The sequence below is a fragment of the Pristiophorus japonicus genome, chromosome 19 (genome assembly GCF_044704955.1).
Source record: "Pristiophorus japonicus isolate sPriJap1 chromosome 19, sPriJap1.hap1, whole genome shotgun sequence".
NCBI lineage: Eukaryota > Metazoa > Chordata > Chondrichthyes > Pristiophoridae > Pristiophorus > Pristiophorus japonicus.
The window spans coordinates 99,180,185-99,200,569 of NC_091995.1; the positions used below are offsets into that span (position 1 = coordinate 99,180,185).

The window sequence follows — 20,385 nt, forward strand, 5'->3', positions numbered from 1 at the left end:
GTTAAAAATCTATCTATCTGTGATTTGAATACATTCAATGAGCTAGCCTCAACTGCTTCCTTGGGCAGAGAATTGCACAGATTCACAACCCTCTTGGAGAAGAAATTCCTTCTCAACTCGGTTTTAAATTGGCTCCCCCGTATTTTGAGGCTGTTTCCCCGAGTTCGAGTCTCCCCGACCAGTGGAAACAACCTCTCTGCCTCGATCTTGTCTATCCCTTTCATTATTTTAAATGTTTCTATAAGATCACCCCTCATCCTTCTGAACTCCCAACGAGTAAAGACCCAGTCTGCTCAATCTATCATCATAAGGTAACCCTCTTATCTCCAGAATCAGCCTAGTGAATCGTCTCTGTACCCCCTCCAAAGCTAATATATCCTTCCTTAAGTAAGGTGACCAAAACTACACGCAGTACTCCAGGTGCAGCCTCACCAATACCCTATACAGTTGCAGCAGGACCTCCCTGCTTTTGTACTCCATCCCTCTCGCAATGAAGGCCAACATTCCATTTGCCTTTCTGATTACTTGCTGCACCTGCAAACTAACTTTTTGAGATTCCAAAAAGAGTTTCATGCACAAGGACCCCCAGGTCCCTCTGCACCGCAGCATATTGTAATTTCTCCCTTAGCCCATTCGCTTAACCTATCTAAATCTCTTTGCAGCCTCTCCGTGTCCTCTACACAACCCGCTTTCCCACTAATCTTTGTGTCATCTGCAAATTTTGTTACACTACACTTTGTCCCCTCTTCCAGGTCATCTATGTATATCGTAAACAGTTGTGGTCCCAGCACCAGTCCCTATGGTACACCACTAACCACCGATTTCCAACCCGAAAAGGACCTATTTATCCCGACTCTCTGCTTTCTGTTAGCCAGCCAATTCTCGATCCATGCTAATACATTTCCTCTGACTCCGCGTACCTTTATCTTCTGCAGTAACCTTTTGTGTGGCACCTTATCGAATGCCTTTTGGAAATCTAAATACACCACATCCATCGGTACACCTCTATCCACCATGCTCGTTATATCCTCAAAGAATTCCAGTAAATTAGTTAAACATGATTTCCCCTTCATGAATCCATGTTGCGTCTGCTTGATTGCACTATTCCTATCTAGATGTCCCGCTATTTCTTCCTTAATGATAGCTTCAAGCATTTTCCCCACTACAGATGTTAAACTAACCGGCCTATAGTAACCTGCCTTTTGTCTGCCCCCTTTTTTTTTTTTTTAAACAGAGGCGTTACATTAGCTGCTTTCCAATCCGCTGGTAGCTCCCCAGAGTCCAGAGAATTTTGGTAGATTATAACGAATGCATCTGCTATAACTTCCGCCATCTCTTTTAATACCCTGGGATGCATTTCATCCGGACCAGGGGACTTGTCTACCTTGAGTCCCATTAGCCTGTCCAGCACTACCCCCCTAGTGATAGTGATTATCTCAATGTCCTCCCTTCCCACATTCCCGTGACCAGCAATTTTTGGCATGGTTTTTGTGTCTTCCACTGTGAAGACCGAAGCAAAATAATTGGTTAAGGTCTCAGCCATTTCCACATTTCCCATTATTAAATCCCCCTTCTCATCTTCTAAGGGACCAACATTTACTTTAGTCACTCTCTTCCATTTTATATATCGGTAAAAGCTTTTACTATCTGTTTTCATGTTTTGTGCAAGTTTACTTTCGTAATCTATCTTTCCTTTCTTTTTTGCTTTCTTAATCATTCTTTGCTGTCGTTTAAAATTTTCCCAATCTTCTAGTTTCCCACTAACCTTGGCCACCTTATACGCATTGGTTTTTAATTTGACACTCTCCCTTATTTCCTTGGTTATCCACGGCTGGTTATCCCTTCTCTTACCGCCCTTTTTCACTAGAATATATTTTTGTTGAACACTATGAAAGAGCTCCTTAAAGGTCCTCCACTGTTCCTCAATTGTGCCACCGTTTAGTCTTTGTTTCCAGTCTACTTTAGCCAACTCTGCCCTCATCCCACTGTAGTCCCCTTTGTTTAAGCATAGTATGCTCGTTTGAAACACTACTTCCTCACCCTCAATCTGTATAAAAAATTCAACCATACTGTGATCACTCATTCCGAGAGGATCTTTTACTCGGAGATCGTTTATTATTCCTGTCTCATTACACAGGACCAGATCTAAGATAGCTTGCTCCCTTGTAGGTTCTGTAATATACTGTCCTAAGAAACAATCCCTTATGCATTCTATGAATTCCTCCTCAAGGCTACCCCTGCCCTGAATATATACCCCGGTACAGAGATGGGGGGGGGGGGAAGAGCCCTGTGGGCAGCAGCTCTTGCTCAGACACACGTGGGACAAAGGATTTCACACATTGATAAACAGCAATCATTTGGCTCCCAGCTCCAGTCTTACAAAACAGGAGTGGTAGAACTCAGGAAATATTCCCCTGGTCCACAAGCTCTCAATCACACCGGGCTTGCAATCCAATACTGAAATGGGATGTAAAAAAAGTGTTACCTTGCATTATTCATTCAATGCTGACTACACAAGTGTTTGGAGAACAGTTTTTGTTACAGGTTTGCAAGCGATGAAAATGTAAATACTTAACTGAACCTGGCAGGTAGGAGAAGAAAAGAGAACAGTTTTAATCAAACAGATCAGTTAATACCCTCAAAAAGGAAATGGATCAATATCAAGGATCAAGGGACCAAGGATCACAGACATTAGCAGCACTCAATCTTTTCACGAGTCGGTAAGGGACAGAACCAGTGTCCCGTAAAGCTGATGGCGCCGAGTCCACGAGAGGCTGCAATACGTGGTCCGTGGATGGAGCAGGCTTGATTGGCATTTCCTTGCTCCCCACCTACCATCAGGATAGTAAAAGTCAGCAAATGAGTTAGGGCAAATGGGTGTTGCTCAGATTGGAGGAGTGTTGCAATCCACTTCTGCTCGCAGTATGTCGAGATGAATCAGGCTCAGGGAACACAATCACAAAATGTGCTGACAACACAGCAGGGAGAGGGTTTGGCAAGGACAAGGTGGCAGGTCAGTGGAATTGGGCAGGCAGGCAGCAGATACAATTTAATGGGGTTAATTGTGAAGTTATACATGGAGAGAAAAGCAAGTAATGGGGCTATACACTGACATGTAGGTACAGCCATAACAAGACCAACAGCATTTTGGGTTTGATAGGGGCAGTGTACAAGAATAAAATAATAAATTTATACAAAACATAAGATAGGCTACAGTTAAACATACAGTTGCAACTTGTGTGCAATTGAGTGCCCCAATTAAGAAAAGACATTAAAACCATAGAGCAAGAGTTTCACCAGGATGATACACCGGCATGGGAAACAGACAGACCAGAGATACAACTTACACTGGAGCTGAGAAGGCCACAGACACTTAGGTTTTAAAATGATGAAGGGCTTTGCTAAGAGTGAATGGGGAAGAGACAAGTGCCTTTGGTTACCTTACCAGGTTCAGACACACGGTTGTATGGAAATACATCAATATTACTCAGCTGTCTGGGAGAGAGAGCCGGGCAGAGTATTTACTGTGCGTACTCAGACACAAGACTAAACTCGTGTCTGTGCGGATCAAAGTGTGGCGGGGGTGGGCAGGCATGTTGTACATCTCCCTCTGGCGCGCTCCCAGTGGAGCAGCTTCTCCGAGGACGATAGACTCAGGACCAACCCCTCCCCCCCACCCCGTTCCCCCAGTGGGGGGATATTTATATTGCTGCCTCTATTCCAGACTCCAGACCAAGCTGCACTGCTGGCATAAAATCAGAGAAAGCCCAGCAGGACAGATACTGGGACAGGAGACACAGCAGTCAGCGGGAGGCAAGGCTGTAGTTGGGACGATGGAGGAACAGACTGGAAAGTGGTGGCGGAGATGAGAATGGAGAACAATGTACTAGCAAACATCAGGTGAGAATTTAGATAGATGGCAGCCCTGTCAACCGGTCTTGTACATCAGGCACTTATTTATAGGCTTACATGGCACACTGTAAAACGCAAAGTTCATCTTCGATTCAACAAGTGGACAACCTGAATGGCCACAAAAACCCTAGCGCTGAATAAACACTGACAAAGGTACATGAAAAATGTTTTATTTTCTCATACAAGCACTAACTGCTTTTTAAACGCAGAACTGTACAGATTCCTGACAAAGTATTTTCCAATACAATATCTTATGCACAGGTTAGAACAAAATACATGATGTACAACATTTCTGATTTCTTTCTCCTTTCTTTTTATCCTCAAAATTGTACAAGGTCTCTAAACGAAAGCTCTCTTCCAAGAACAAGTGTGTGTGTTCAGACTGCGAGCCTGATACCGGGTTACTGAGCGACAGTCAGCAGCACGGGGAACAGGAGCCCACCCTGGCACAGGGTGTACACTGTCTGTTTACTGCAGGTCCCGGTCCTCCAGGTATCTGTACTCGAACGTGAAGCCTTCTTTCTTTCTCTGGCCCCATTTCTCATAGTCAAAGTAAATATATGTTCCCTGTTGGGTCAGAAGAAAAGCCTAGTAAGATGTAAACGTCAGTTTTGGGGCATAAGCTTACAGAGTTATCATTCTGAGATACACATCAGGGCCTGAAATTTAATTTGCCCAGTTTGTTGCTCAACCCATCCTGATCAGGTATGTTCAATATTTAAATAATTCCTAATTCACTGGCCTCCGATGGGAAGTGAAGAGGTTATTCCACTCCCAAAGGCGTCGCCTATTTAAAATGGAGATGAGGAGGAATTTCTTCTCAGAGGATCATGAATCTTTGGAGAGCTGTGGAGGCTGGGTCATTGAATATATTTAAAGTGGAGATAGACAGATTTTTGAACGATAAAGGAGTCAAGGGATATGGGGAGCGGGCGGGGAAATGGAGTTGAAGTAGAAGATCAGCCATGATCTTATTGAATAGCGGAGCATGCGCGAGGGGCCAATGACCTCCTCCTGTTCCTATTTCTTATGTTCTTATGTTTAAAGACAGATCCATCCTTACTGTCAATGCTGCTCAGCGGCTGGGCATCAGGCATGCAGGTTAAGCAAGTCACACCATGCCCATTTATTCCAACTAGAGGTCACTGGTTGCACACAGCAGCTCCGATCTCACCCGCTGTACAATACTCCACAGGCCCTCCGCCCACTATACAGTCGCAGTCTACCCTCATCTCTCCTCTTACCATTGTGGATTGATTGATGGCCAGCTTCAGATGGTGGAGGCAGTGCATAGCCACACTACTAGTGATTGATGCCATCAAACCTCTCACTATATGGAATATAAACGACAGCCCTATCGGAGTGAAACAGAGCTGTGTGCGGGATGGGAACAGGAGAGATACAGGTAATGGGAGGACTAGGGAGAGAGCTTAATACCATGACGGTGCAGACTCAAAAGGGCCGAATGGCCTACTCCTGCACCTATTTTCTATATTTCTACGACATAATATTACGCTCAAAGCTCTTACAATTACAAAATTAAACAAAGGAGAAAATCAAAATGAGGGGACGACATTTAGATGGAAATAGTGAAAGGGAGAGTAGTTAAAGAGCAGGGAAGCAGCACCCTCCCCGAAACCCTGCGGCTACAGCACCCAGCCCCGAGGGACAAAACTCACTTTCCCAGGCCACGCTGGACTGATTGCCCAAACCTCAAACTCTCAGCGAGTTCCCAACAACCTGAAGCACCAGCTTGCACGGGAGCAGACACTGATACAGAGCAATGATACAGGCTGTACGAATAGGTACAGCACAGGAGGCCGCCTTTGGCCCATTGTGCCTGCTCTTTGAAAAAGCGATCCTTAGTTGTACTCCTTCCCCGTAGCCTTGCAAATGATTCCTTTTCAAGAATTTATCCAATTCCATTTTGAAAGTCACTATTAGAAACTTAGAAAATAGCTGCAGGAGTCGGCCATTCGGCCCTTTTAGCCTGCACCATCATTCAAGAAGATCATGGCTGATCATTCCCTCAGTACCCCACTCCTGCTTTCTCTCCATACCCCCTGATCCCGAGTCATAAGGGCCACATCTAACTCCTATTGAATCTGCTCCCACCGCCCTTTCAGGCAGCATGTTCCCGATCACAATAACTCGCTGCGTTCTTGGCCAAAGATTTGTGTCCTTTGGTTACCGAACCTTTTGCCACTGGAAACAGTTACTCCCCATTTATTCCATCAAAACCCCTCAATTTTGAACACCTCGATTAGATCTCCCCTTAAGCCCAACTTCTCTAATCGTCCCACATATCTGAATTGTAAATAAGTGAGTGAAGGATGAAATGTACAGCAACACCATCAAAAGTACAATTTGCTGCAGAGAAACCAGCCAGTCTTCTCCACCAGACTGAGGAAGCCAAATGGGACCCACAAATATCGGACAGACATTGCGGTTTGAGCCTGGGATGCTCACACGCCGGCCGCCCCCAGCGAGTGACTGGCTGGTTCCACTGACAGACTGAACCTGGATCAGATCCATACCTGTTCATATTCGTCTGTGATTGTTTTTGGCTCTTCGTGCCTCTGGAACCACATCATGTACTTGGTGTGGAATCTCCAGGACTGCTTCTTCAAAGCTTTAGCAGCTAAATACTGGGACTTGGTCCCCTAGCAAAAGGAGATTAAAAAAAAAAGGTGGCTGAAACCAGAGTTGCACCAGTTCATACAATCTCAGCACACGGCCACTCGGCCCATCGAGCCTGTGCCGGCTCTGTGACAGAGCGATCCAATCAGTCCCACTCCCCCCGCTCTTCCCCCACAGCCCTACAAATGTTTCCGCTTCAAATATTTATCCAATTCCCCGTTTGAAAGTCACTATTGAATCTGCTCCCACCGCCCTTTCAGGCAGCGCGTTCCCGATCACAACAACTCGCTGCGTAAACACATTCTCCTCATCTCCCCCTCTGGTTCTTTTGCCGATGACCTTAAATCTGTGTCCCTCTGGTTACCGACCCTCCTGCCCCAGGGAACTGTTTCTCCCGATCTACTCGATCAAAACACGTCATAATTTTGAACATTTCTACTAAATCTTCCCTTTACCTTCTCTGCTCTAAGGTGAACAACCCCAGCATCCCTAGTTGTTAGGCTACATACCATGGTTTAATAATACAAGATTTTTGGGGGAACTTTTTTTCCTTTTAAAAACAATTTCCCCCATTCCCTCCACTCCCCAAAGATGCTGATTCCTCCTGGGTAAAATTCCATAGGTGATGGGCCCCCTCACACCTTGCCCAAGGGTCTGTAGGTGATTCAATCTTGAGGGCATCACACTAGCCCAATCACCTTCATCTGACTTCGACAGACCATTCCCAGTGATCAGCAACTGAAGTCTGGTTATTCCCCCTGCCCAACATCCAGGGGTGCCAATTGTAACACACCAGTACCAGTTTCAACAGCTCACTCAGTACGGGGCAGGAATTGAACCTGGGTCATCCATGCTCGGAGAGGCTCAGTTACAGTCTTCCCAAAAGCCAGAGAAACCCTTACCCGGTACGAGAACTAATATCATTCGAGTATGTTTGAGAAATTGCTTTTCATTAAATGCTTGTGCAATGCGAGTCACAAGAATACAGAAAATCACAGCTCAGCAACGAAAAGCCCAGCATTAAAACCAAATCTTCATTTCTCTCCTCCAAATATAGTTTTTTTTTTACACATGGGCAAGTGCAACCGGAGCAACATAGACCAGGTACAATCCCTGTTCTGTGCTGATTTGGGTGATCGTGGCCATTGTCCCGGTGTCGGGGTCTGGGGGCAGAAGGAAGGGGGAGGGAAATCCAGCTCCTCACTATCGAGTGACCTCTGCTGGAATGAGAGCGGATAGGAATGCTGAGTCAGCAAACTGAACTCTGCTGTGGTGCCTCCATGGTTGAAAAGCCAATCAATGCTCACTGCCTATCAAAACAGTAAAAGGGCACAGGACGTGGATGATATACAGGAGTCACACCCTGTGGAACTATTCCCAGCAGAGCCTGAGTTAGACAGTCACACCCTGTGGAACTATGCCGAGCAGAGTCCGAGTTAGACAGTAACAGCCTGTGGAATTATTCTCAAAGTGCCTTCAGGATGAAGATGGGAGCAAGTCAAATTAAAAAAAAAATAAAGCTTTTAAATGCCTCTTGGAATTCAAACCGCAATATTTCACGAGCTGCTGCAGGGGCCTCGTGCCTCAAGACACACTGTGCTTATCCAGGTGTGTAATGGTGGCCGCTGTATTGCAGGTAGATTTTTAAATTGAAAACGTAAAGCTCCGATCCCTGCTGCTGGCGGGACGTGTGTGTGCGTAAAACAGCTTCATGTTCACCTACAGAACTCACTGCACTTGAAGCACTTTGAGCCACGTCTGAGACACGGATACGGGGGTCTGTAAGTCTTCAGCGCAGGCGCACCAGATATTTGTAGCTGCAAGGCATTAACCTTTGGTGCCTTTTGCTAATTTACAGCTCGCAGCCTGAATCAGAAAACCACAAAGAACAGACAAGTCATTGAAAGAAGGAACTCCACCTGGCACAGCATGGATGCCTGGAATGGAACACATGGGGACGTGGACCGGTCAGGGGGGGTGGGGGGGAGACAGAGCAGGGGGTCATGCATTCGCGACACACGCTCCATGCTAGAGTTCCAGATCTTTGGAGAAAGGACTTTACTTTCATTCCTCTTTTTTCTAACCGTATTCTTTATGCCCATTTTTCAGGCTGTGTTGAGTGCGCTGGTCAACTGAAGGGGCATCACATCCTGAACTGATCAAACAAATGCACTTTTACCAAGAGGCCATTAGATGCTGGGCAGCCAGACTGATTTAACGACCTAGCCCAGGGGCAGAGATCAAAGGGCGAGTGTTGAAGCTCTGGCAAGGGGCAGCCACCCCAATTGGGGCGGAGCACGCACGAGTTCAAAGGATTTAAATACAAATGATTGTGGCAATGGGAAATTACCAATCAACGGGATCTGGTCGGTCAGGGAAGCATAGAATTCTCTCGAGCTGCTGCCAGCTCTCACAGCCTAAGTTTTGTTGTACCCAAGCACAAACCCAGGGCCTGGTGCCAATTAGAAACCTGAGCAGTATTGTCTGGCCACCGTGCTACTGAATGATCGGCACTGCTCAGACCAATACCCACCTCTAGGTAGTAGAAGATGAAGAAGAGAGTTTCAGTGGACAATCGCTGGTAGAACTCCAGAGTGTCCGAATGGACCGGAGGGATCTGGTGGTGATAAGGCGGTGTGGGACATGGATTGCGCGGGAGGTAGTGTCTGCAGGGGAAACAGAAAAAGACAAACATTTTTATAGAGACAATGATAAATACTTCTGTAGTGAAAGGATTTAAAAAAACTTATTGCATTGGGCAGCAAAATCAATGCATTTTATGCAATACCATAAACTTAAGTGTAACTTGGGAGTGACTGTCAGAATCCTGGGATCATGGTGCGCGACAAGAACCAGTGTTTATTAATCTTTCACAGCGTTAAATAGGGAGCCATACAACACCTTTCTGTATCCAGGTCTGCCGGCAGGGATACAATAAACCATCAGCTCACACAAACACCAAACTGCCACCTCAGTCTGCAGTCCAGGCAAAAGCCACCCAGCCACCCTCGAGCCAAGCATTCTTTCTACATTATATCCACAGATAATCAGGCCAGTGTACAGCAAAATAATCGCCATGGAAACTAGACAAACAACAAGGGGCCAAATGAATTAGTCAACCACACAACTCCCCTCGGATCAGTCATACACAAGTAGTTGTACCACCTAATTATACTTTAAAACAAAGCCTGCCTGACCCAGATCACCTCGCTAATAATCCAACTAGAGACAAACTAGAGCAACTGCTTCAGAGAGTACAGCCGCTCCCCCAGCTCCCCCATCCAATGGGAATCCCTCAATACCTCCTGTAGTGAGACACCTGTACCGACAGTGCCCACCAAGCTTGATTCCCAGGGTCACACCTGACCCAGGGTCAGCACTCAGCACGAAAGGCTGTTCACTGGAATGATCAGACACCATTAACAGTTCCTGTGCACTGCTCCTGTCCGTCTACTAATTATGTATCACTTGTTCAACAGAGCAATTTTTAAAAAAAAAGCAAAGCTGATGTGAAGGTTTGGATTTAAACACAGCTGTTGGAAGCAGAATTTCCAGCTATCTGAAGCTTATGTTTCTCAGTTTTATATCTCCTCGGATTTTACTGCAATATCAGGAATAACCAAGTACAGTAGCCTCATTAGTCATTTCTATGTAATGGTTTTCAATGTATCACGGTCTATACATTGAAAACCATTACGGTTCAAGGGGCTGTATGGCCGACTCCTGCTCCTAATTCTTATTCACTGTTAGAATAAGCATTGCTTCAGTTAACTCTGAAACATATCCTATCTAAGTGGGTGTCCTCCTGATAAACTCGCTGCTTGTTGCCTGGATTCAGCTTCTCACCATCACCGGCTGCTACTCACCGTATCCTCTCGGAGTCTGACGGGTGAGGCATATGAAGCCAAGCCGACTCCACCATGTGCAGCTGGTATTCTTGGTCTTTGGAAAGATGCACTGGGCTCAGCGGGCACACGCCCAGCATCGGCTGAAGGTGGACTTCTGTCGTTTGTGGAACGTTAGAGGTCATCGAGTTGCTCTGTGATGATGGGGTGCTGAAGAGATCTGGGGGAAAAAAACCCCACTACTTTTAACAGATTTTAAATGGAATGGACTTTAACCGTTTAAAGCCTGCCTCAATATGTTTACCCTCTCCCCAGGATGAATCACAATGGATGCATAGATGGCCATGGCCCAGTCACTGATCAAGAGGTGTCATATATACTTTGAATGGAGTGTAAATGTACCAGAACATTGTAGGAACAAATAATCATCACTGTGCAATATGCAAAAAGAACCTCAAATCTTATTTCCTGACGGGCAAATTATTGAATGATAATCGACAGAAAATTAGCACATCAGAGAATTGTTTTAATGATTCCTACACTACACAAGCTGTTCCCCACCTCAGGAGGCCCCAGTCTCAAACCAAACTGCTTTTAGAATGGCCACTCAGAGATGCGAGTGAGCAGCTGAATGTGCCCTGGATCCCAGTCGGTCGGCTTCTGAAGGATCAAACCTCTGTACTGTGCCTCACCCAATGACACAACAACTTGTATTTATATAGCGCCTTTAATGTAGTGAAACGTCCAGAGGTGCTTCACAGGAGTATTATGTGATAAAAAATTTGACACCGAGCCGCATGGGTAAACATTAGCACAGGTGACCAAAAGCTTGGTCAGAGGTCGGTTTTAAGGAGCGTCTGTCTTGAAGGAGGAAAGAGAGGCGGAGAGGTTTAGGAAGGGAGCTCCAGAGCTTGGGGCCCAGGCAACAGAAGGCACGGCCACCGATGGTGGAGCGATTATAATCAGGGATGGTCAGGATTAGAGGAGTGCAGACATCTTGGGGGGGGTTGTGGGGCTGGAGGAGATTATAGAGATAGGGAGGGGCGAGGGCCATGGAGGGATTTGAAAACAAGAATGAGAATTTTGAAATTGAGGCTTTGCTTAACCGGGAGCCAATGTAGGGACCCATTGTGTCAGAATTTCATGACTTGCTGTTACACAATTTATACAATGCAACAGTGAAGTGCTACCTCAGTGGGACTTTCTGCCCTATTGTTCAAAGTTGCACATTTTTTAATCTATTTACCATCTGAACTTTAGCAAAGTGCATTTTTAGGGATGATTGTTTAGCTTGGGTGTAAACCCTGGTAACCAGATTCTGGTGTGCACAGATTAGAACGGTAGAGACTTTGCTGCCCTCCCCCCAGAGAAATGCTGATGTGCTCAGTGCAGCTACTCACCCCTCTCGTTCAAATGCAAGGACTGCACTTGCTCTTCCAATCCTGCACTCACTGCTGCTCGCTCCGCCATACTTTTTAAAGAGCTCAGTGTCTCTGGAGCCTGCTGCATATACAGAAATTAAATAATGTTAAAAGAAAGACAAAGACAAGGTCTCAAATATTTCAAAGTGCTTCATGCACAGTGAATTGTTTTAATGCACAAAGCAAGATCCCACCAACAGCAAATAAGATAAATGACAATCTGATCTGTGACATTAGTTGAGGGTGGAATATAGAAACATAGAAAATAGGTGCAGGAGTAGGCCATTCGGCCCTTCGAGCCTACACTGCCATTCAATGAGTTCATGGCTGAACATGCAACTTCAGTACCCCCTTCCTGCTTTCTCGCCATACCCCTTGATCCCCCTAGTAGTAAGGACTTCATCTAACTCCTTTTTGAATATATTTAGTGAATTGGCCTCAACAACTTTCTGTGGTAGAGAATTCCACAGGTTCACCACTCTCTGGGTGAAGAAGTTCCTCCTCATCTCGGTCCTAAATGGCTTCCCCCTTATCCTTAGACTGTGACCCCTGGTTCTGGACTTCCCCAACATTGGGAACATTCTTCCTGCATCTAACCTGTGTCTAACCCCGTCAGAATTTTAAACGTTTCTATGAGATCCCCTCTCATTCTTCTGAACTCCAGTGAATACAAGCCCAGTTGATCCAGTCTTTCTTGATAGGTCAGTCTCTCCATCCCAGGAATCAGTTTGGTGAACCTTCGCTGCACTCCCTCAATAGCAAGAATGTCCTTCCTCAAGTTAGGAGACCAAAACTGTACACAATACTCCAGGTGTGACCTCACCAAGGCCCTGTACAACTATAGTAACACCTCCCTGCCCCTGTACTCAAATCCCCTCGCTATGAAGGCCAACATGCCATTTGCTTTCTTAACCGCCTGCTATACCTGCATGCCAACCTTCAATGATTGATGTACCATGACACCCAGGTCTCGTTGCACCTCCCTTTTTCCTAATCTGTCACCATTCAGATAATAGTCTGTCTCTCTGTTTTTACCACCAAAGTGGATAACCTCACATTTATCCACATTATACTTCATCTGCCATGCATTTGCCCACTCACCTAACCTATCCAAGTCGCTCTGCAGCCTCATAGCATCCTCCTCGCAGCTCACACTGCCACCCAACTTAGTGTCATCCGCAAATTTGGAGATACTACATTTAATCCCCTCATCTAAATCATTAATGTACAATGTAAACACCCCACTAGTCACTGCCTGCCATTCTGAAAAGTACCCATTTACTCCTACTCTTTGCTCCCTGTCTGACAACCAGTTCTCAATCCACGTCAGCACACTACCCCTAATCCCATGTGCTTTAACTTTGTACATTAATCTCTTGTGTGGGACCTTGTCGAAAGCCTTCTGAAAGTCCAAATACACCACATCAACTGGTTCTCCCTTGTCCACTCTACTGGAAACATCCTCAAAAAATTCCAGAAGATTTGTCAAGCATGATTTCCCTTTCACAAATCCATGCTGACTTGGACCTATTATGTCACCTCTTTCCAAATGCGCTGCTATGACATCCTTAATAATTGATTCCATCATTTTACCCACTACCGATGTCAGGCTGACTGGTCTATAATTCCGTTTTCTCTCTCCCTCCTTTTTTAAAAAGTGGGGTTACATTGGCTACCCTCCACTCCATAGGAACTGATCCAGAGTCAATGGAATGTTCAAAAATGACTGTCAAAGCATCCGTTATTTCCAAGGCCACCTCCTTAAGTACTCTGGGATGCAGTCCATCAGGCCCTGGAGATTTATCGGCCTTCAATTCCATCAATTTCCCCAACACAATTTCCCGACTAATAAGGATTTCCCTCAGTTCCTCCTCCTTACTAGACCCTCTGACCCCTTTTATATCCAGAAGATTGTTTGTGTCCTCCTTAGTGAATACCGAACCAAAGTACTTGTTCAATTGGTCTTGACTGCAGGGGACCTAAGTTTGTCTTTACTAACCTTTTTCTCTTTACATATCTATAGAAGCTTTTGCAGTCCATCTTATTGTTCCCTGCAAGCTTCCTCTCGTATTCTATTTTCCCTGCCCGAATCAAACCCTTTGTCCTACTCTGCTGAGTTCTAAATTTCTCCCAGTCTCCGGGTTCGCTGCTATTTCTGGACAATTTGTATGCCACTTCCTTGGCTTTAATACTATCCCTGATTTCCCTTGATAGCCACGGTTGAGCCACCTTCCCTTTTTTATTTTTACGCCAGACAGGGATGTACAATTGTTGTAGTTCATCCATGCGGTCTCTAAATGTCTGCCATTGCCCATCCACTGTCAACCCCTTAAGTATCATTCGCCAATCTATCCTAGCCAATTCACGCCTCATACCTTCAAAGTTACCCCTCTAAGTTCTGGACCATGATTCTCCGAATTAACTGTTTCTTTCTCCATCCTAATGTAGAATTCCACCATATTATGGTCACTCTTCCCCAAGGGGCCTCGCACAACGAGATTGTTAATTAATCCTCTCTCATTACACAACACCCAGTCTAAGATGGCCTCCCCCCTCGTTGGTTCCTCGACATATTGGTCTAGAAAACCATCCCTTATGCACTCCAGGAAATCCTCCTCCACCGTATTGTTTCCAGTTTGGTTAGCCCAATCTATATGCATATTAAAGTCACCCATGATAACTGCTGCACCTTTATTGCATGCATCCCTAATTTCCTGTTTGATGCCGTCCCCAACATTACTACTACTGTTTGGAGGTCTGTACACAACTCCCACTAACGTTTTTTGCTGTTTGGTGTTCTGCAGCTCTACCCATATAGATTCCACATCAGCCGGGACACCCCCCTGTGCTTTGAACAGTGCGATGGGATCTTTTACATCCAGACGACCAGGCAGACCATTGGTTTAACATCTCATTTAAAAGACCGCACCTCCAACAGTGCGGCGCTCCCCCAGTACCGCCCCTCCGACAGTGCGGCACTCCCCCAGTACCGCCCCTCCCGACAGTGCAGCACTCCCTCAGTACTGCCCCTCCCGACAGTGCAGCACTCCCTCAGTACTGCCCCTCCCGACAGTGCAGCACTCCCTCAGTACTGCCCCTCCCGACAGTGCAGCACTCCCTCAGTACTGCCCTTCCCGACAGTGCAGCACTGGAGTGTCAGCCTAGATTATGCACTCAAGTCCTACAGTGGAACTTGAACCTACATCGTTCTAACTCAGGTGAAAGTTCCTGTCCAACAAAGTAACAATGCCAGAGCTAACTGGCATTGAAATCTGGCAGCCCAAGCTATGTCGCACTTTGCAGAATAAATGACCAGGAGCACCAGTGAGTTCACGGCTGTGACCTGGAGCAGCCAGAAACCCTCACAGGAAAGGAGAGCAGAGACAAAGCGAGCAAGACTGCAGATCAGAACCAGTGCTAAGAAAAGTGACTGGGGTGGGGAGAGAGGGCCAAGATAAAAGAAAGGATTATACATTCAAACACAAGAGAGAAGTAATGAAAAAATGGAAACAAACCATTGGGAATTGTAAGCCTTTGTTGCAACAGGCTGCTGCTGGTCATTGGGAAAAGCACACTCTGAATTGGCTGCAAGTTGGGCCTGAACTGGAGTTTATCTTTAAACTGCAACCCTCACTGCTGCTCAGATTGTGACCTAACATACCATAACATTCTAATCAACAGTCCTTACCCTTTCAAACAAAAACCGCTGCCAGAGTTTTATTCCCAGGCCTCCCAAAAACAGTGAAGTGAACCTGTTAAAACTGCCTGGGGCAAAAGTTCGGCTGTGACAGCAACAGAGAGACCACCCAGCATGAGAAGACCCCCAGTAGGTCGAGGACTATACTTCCTCAAGATGCAGAGACCACATGGATTAGTACTTCCCGAGATTTGTGGTAACAGCAGAGAAAACCAGCTTTGGGAGTCTGGAAACAAAACTGGGAAACTTCTCTCTTCTGGTGAGGTTTTTGGGGGGAGGGAAATGAGGCAGGGAATGGAGAAGGAAAGTCCAACATGCAAAGACAGAAATAACTCGGATGGGGGTGTGGAAAGAAACATTAAATCAAGGGTTGCTGATGTTGGAGTTGAGGGATGTGTCTACGATGCTGCACCACAGCAAACAGGCCTTGCATCAAGGACCCGAGTTTGCAGAAAAACAGGAGACATTTTGCAGAAGTCCTCGTGTTATTATGCAATAAAAAAAACTACAGACCATGCAGGAGTAACTTGAAATTATGTAGAAATCATGCGCCTATTAAGTGGCCAAAAGATCTGATTAATCTAAGGATTTATTTTTCATGTGTCTGCCAGTATGCCATGACCGAACAAAGTGAGTTTGTTTCTGCATTATAACTAAAGCATTTCATATTTTTTTGGTATAACAGCATTCATTCAGCATTGTGCTGAATGTCTTTCTGCACCTGCAGAGATTACCACTGCGATGACATGGTTAGCTGACACAGGTGTTCCAGGAAGTGCTGCTTGCCAGAATTGTGCAAGGGAATGATGATCAGATCATTCCTGATGATTGTCTACATGGGAAGGAACAAGTACGCATGCACTCAGATCACATTCCTCTTTTGGTACGTCTGCCAATTCCCAATAGTCATTGCTATTGGATGCTACAAATTGCAGTGTGAACGGATCCAAGATTCTCAGCATTCAGAACCTCCGTGCCAGGCTGGCCAGCTGCGGGGAGATACTTGTCGGGCTTATTTCCAGCACCTTCAAAGGATTTGGTGACCACGTGTGGTGAATGGATTAGGGCGCCCGTGCATCAGTGACACTTGTGGCCAGTCACCATGCAAAAGCAGTAAATTTCATTCATTGAGCTGCAAATCATTAACCAAGTCGAAAGTGTGAACTGCCAGAGTCCCCCCTGGACTCAGAAACTATACAAAGTGCTCAATATAACAGATTGTTCAGCAGTGGGAGCCAGTTGCAGTGGAGCGGATTTCTCCAGCCTCATTGTTCAACATCTCTGCAAATTATATACCCCTTCTAAATTTACAAACTTACAAATCGCAATGTAGATTAAAAATCATAATTGCTTGAAATATTTTATTGATGAAATAATAGAAAATGATTAAATGCAAATAAATTATTCTAAAACACAAATATTTAAATTGATGTTAGGATTGGTAAATTGAGCAAACATACCTGAAGTTCGAGTGTATTTACTGGGGCAAAGGGGAGGGGGGGGGGTGGGGGGGTCACTATTTTCAATTTCCACCGTTAAAAAAAATCTCTGTTGGACTTAAAGTATTTCACGTGATATTTTGACGGCTGAAAGGAGTGTTCTAGTGAGTATCAGTGGGTCATAGAAACATAGAAAATAGGTGCAGGATAGGCTATTCGGCCCTTCGAGCCTGCACCACCATTCAATATCATAGCTGATCATTCCCTCAGTACCCCTTTCCTGCTTTCTCTCCATACCCCTTGATCCCTTTAGCTATAAGGGCCATATCTAACTCCCTCTTGAATATATCCAATGAACTGGCCTCAACATCTCTCTGCGGTAGAGAATGCCACAGGTTAACAACTGAGTGAAGAAGTTTCTCCTCATCTCAGTCCTAAATGGCTTACCCCTTATCCTAAGACTGTGTCCCTTGGTTCTGGACTTCCCCAACATCGGGAACATTCTTCCCGCATCTAACCTGTCCCGTCCCATCAGAATTTTATATGTTTCTATGAGATCCCCTCTCATCCTTCTAAACTCCAGTGTATAAAGTCCCAGTTGTTCCAGTCTCTCCTCATATGTCAATCCAGCCATCCCTGGAATCAGTCTGGTGAACCTTCGCTGCACTCACTCAATAGAAAGAACGTCCTTCCTCAGATTAGGAGACCAAAACTGTACACAATACTCCCAAGTGTGGCCTCACCAAGGCCCTGTACAATTGAAGACCTCCCTGCTCCTATACTCAAATCCCCTAGCTATGAAGGCCAACATACCATTTGCCTTCTTCACCGCCTGCTGTACCCGCATGCCAACTTTCAATTACTGATAAACCATGACACCCAGGTCCCGTTGCACCTCCCCTTTTCCTAATCTGCCGCCATTCAGATAATATTCTGCCTTTGTGTTTTTGCCACCAGAGTGGATAACCTCACATTTATCCACATTATACAGCATCTGCCATGCATTTGCCCACTCACCTAACCTGTTCAAGTCACCCTGCAGCCTCTTAGCATCCTCCTCACAGCTCACATCGCCACCCAGTTTAGTGTCATCTGCAAACTTGGAGATATTACACTCAATTCCTTCATCCAAATCATTAATGTATATTGTAAATAGCTGGGGTCCCAGCACGGAGCCCTGCGGCACTCCACTAGTCACTGGATCGCATTCCAAAAAGGACCCGTTTATCCCGACTCTCTGCTTCCTGTCTGCCAACCAGTTCTCTATCCACGCCAGTACATTACCCCCAATACCATGTGCTTTGATTTTGCACACCAATCTCGTGTGTGGAACCTTGTCAAAGGCCTTCTGAAAGTCCAAATACACCACATCCACTGGTTCTCCCATGTCCACTCTATTAGTTACATCCTCAAAAAATTCCAGTCCATAGGAACTGCTATTTCATCCTTAATGATTGATTCCAACATTTTCCCCACCACTGATGTCAGGCTAACCGGCCTATAATTACCCATTTTCTCTCTCCCTACCTTTTTAAAAAGTGGTGTTACATTAGCTACCCTCCAGTCCATAGGAACTGATCCAGAGTCGATAGACTGTTGGAAAATGATCACCAATGCATCCACTATTTCGACGGCCACTTCCTTAAGTACTCTGGGATGCAGGCAATTGGGCCCCGGGGATTTATCAGCCTTCAATCCCATCAATTTCTCCAACACAATTTCCCACCTAATAAGGATATCCTCCAGTTCCTCCTTCTCACTAGACCCTCGGTCCTCTAGTACATCCGGAAGGTTATTTGTGTCTTCCTTCGTGAAGACAGAACCAAAGTATTTGTTCAATTGGTCTGCCATTTCTTTGTTCCCCATTATAAATTCACCTGAATCCGACCGCAAGGGGCCTACGTTTGTCTTCACTAATCTTTTTCTCTTCACATATCGATAGAAGCTTTTGCAGTCAGTTTTTATGTTCCCGGCAAGCTTCCTCTCGTACTCTATTTTCCCCCTCCTAATTAAACCCCTTGTCCTCCTCTGCTGAATTCTAAATTCAAAAATCTGTCTATTTCCACCTTAAATATATTCAATGACCAAACCTCCACAGCTCTCTGGGGCAGAGAATTCCACAGATTTACAACAGAGAAGAAATTCCTCCTCAGGTCCTCAGGTTTGCTGCTTTTTCTGGCCAATTTATATGCCTCTTCCTTGGATCTAACACTATCCTTAATTTCCTTTGTGAGCCACCTTCCCGGTTTTATTTTTACTCCAGACAGGGATGTACAACTGTTGAAGTTCATCCATGTGATCTATAAATGATTGCCATTGCCTATCCACCGTCAACCCTTTAAGTATCATTTGCCAGTCTATTCTCATCCAAATTATTGATGTATATTGTAAAGAGCTGGGGTCCCAGCACTGAGCCCTGCGGCACTCCACTAGTCACTGCCTGTCATTCTGAAAAGGGCCCATTTATTCCCACTCTCTGCTTCCTGTCTGCCAACCAGTTCTCTATCCACGTCAGTACATTACCCCCAATACCATGTGCTTTGATCTTGCACACCAATCTCTTATGTGGGACCTTGTCAAAAGCCTTTGGAAAGTCCAAATACACCACATCCCCTGGTTCTCCCTTGTCCACTCTGCTAGTTACATCCTCAAAAAATTCCAGAAGATTTGTCAAGCATGATTTCCCTTTCATAAATCCATGCTGACTTGGACTGATCCTGTCACTGCTTTCCAAATGCACTACTTCATCCTTAATAATTGATTCCAACATTTTCCCCACTACTGATGTCAGGCTAACCGGTCTATAATAACCCACCTTCTCACTCCCTCCTTTTTTTTTTTTTTAAAAACAGTGGTGTTACACTAGCTACTCTCCAGTCCACAGAAACTGATCCAGAATCGATAGGCAGGTGCCTGCCATTGGCTCTGGCTAGAATTCAAACACTGACAATATTCTGACGAGAGGAATTACAGGCAAGTCACTCGTAATTCCAATACTGGAGGCTCTAGAAAAGTATTTTGAAAGCCTGTTGCCACTAAACCCAACACGTTGAAGGGAGGGGGAGGTCACACAGCAGGCTTCTACTGCAAATGCAGAGGTGCAAGATGAGAGAGGTTGCAATTGAAGCGTGCGGAAGGATTTGTAAATGTGAAACCTTTTGAAATAAGGACATGGGGGGGGGAAGAAAGACGCGCAGGGGTCCGAGGGGGGGGGAAGAAGGAGAGAGACGCGCAGGGGTCGGGGGGGGGGGGGGGGGGGGGAGAAGGAGAGAGACGCGCAGGGGTCGGGGGGAAGAGACGCGCAGGGGTCCGAGGGGGGGGGGGGGGGTGAGACGCATAGGGGTCCTTGGGGGGGGGGAGGGGTGAGATGCATAGGGGTCTGGGGGGGGGGGGGGGGGGAGGGAGAGACGCGCAGGGGTCCGGGGGACGAC

At 45.8% G+C, this 20,385-nt stretch overlaps 1 protein-coding gene across 3 annotated transcripts in view; it reads right to left on the reverse strand.

The window, feature by feature from the left end:
• Positions 1 to 4,076: 4,076 nt before the first annotated feature.
• The window catches only part of LOC139230100 (CCR4-NOT transcription complex subunit 3-like), a 126,728-nt gene continuing 110,419 nt past the window's right edge, over positions 4,077 to 20,385 (reverse strand). For all 3 annotated transcript variants that reach the window (XM_070861917.1, XM_070861918.1, XM_070861916.1), the window contains 5 exons: positions 11,798 to 11,900; positions 10,419 to 10,617; positions 9,086 to 9,218; positions 6,450 to 6,575; positions 4,077 to 4,479 (listed from right to left, as the gene is read on the reverse strand). In XM_070861917.1, the coding sequence (XP_070718018.1) occupies positions 4,381 to 4,479; positions 6,450 to 6,575; positions 9,086 to 9,218; positions 10,419 to 10,617; positions 11,798 to 11,900 (660 nt within the window). In that variant the 3' untranslated portion in view covers positions 4,077 to 4,380. The remainder of the gene's footprint in view (positions 4,480 to 6,449; positions 6,576 to 9,085; positions 9,219 to 10,418; positions 10,618 to 11,797; positions 11,901 to 20,385) is intronic.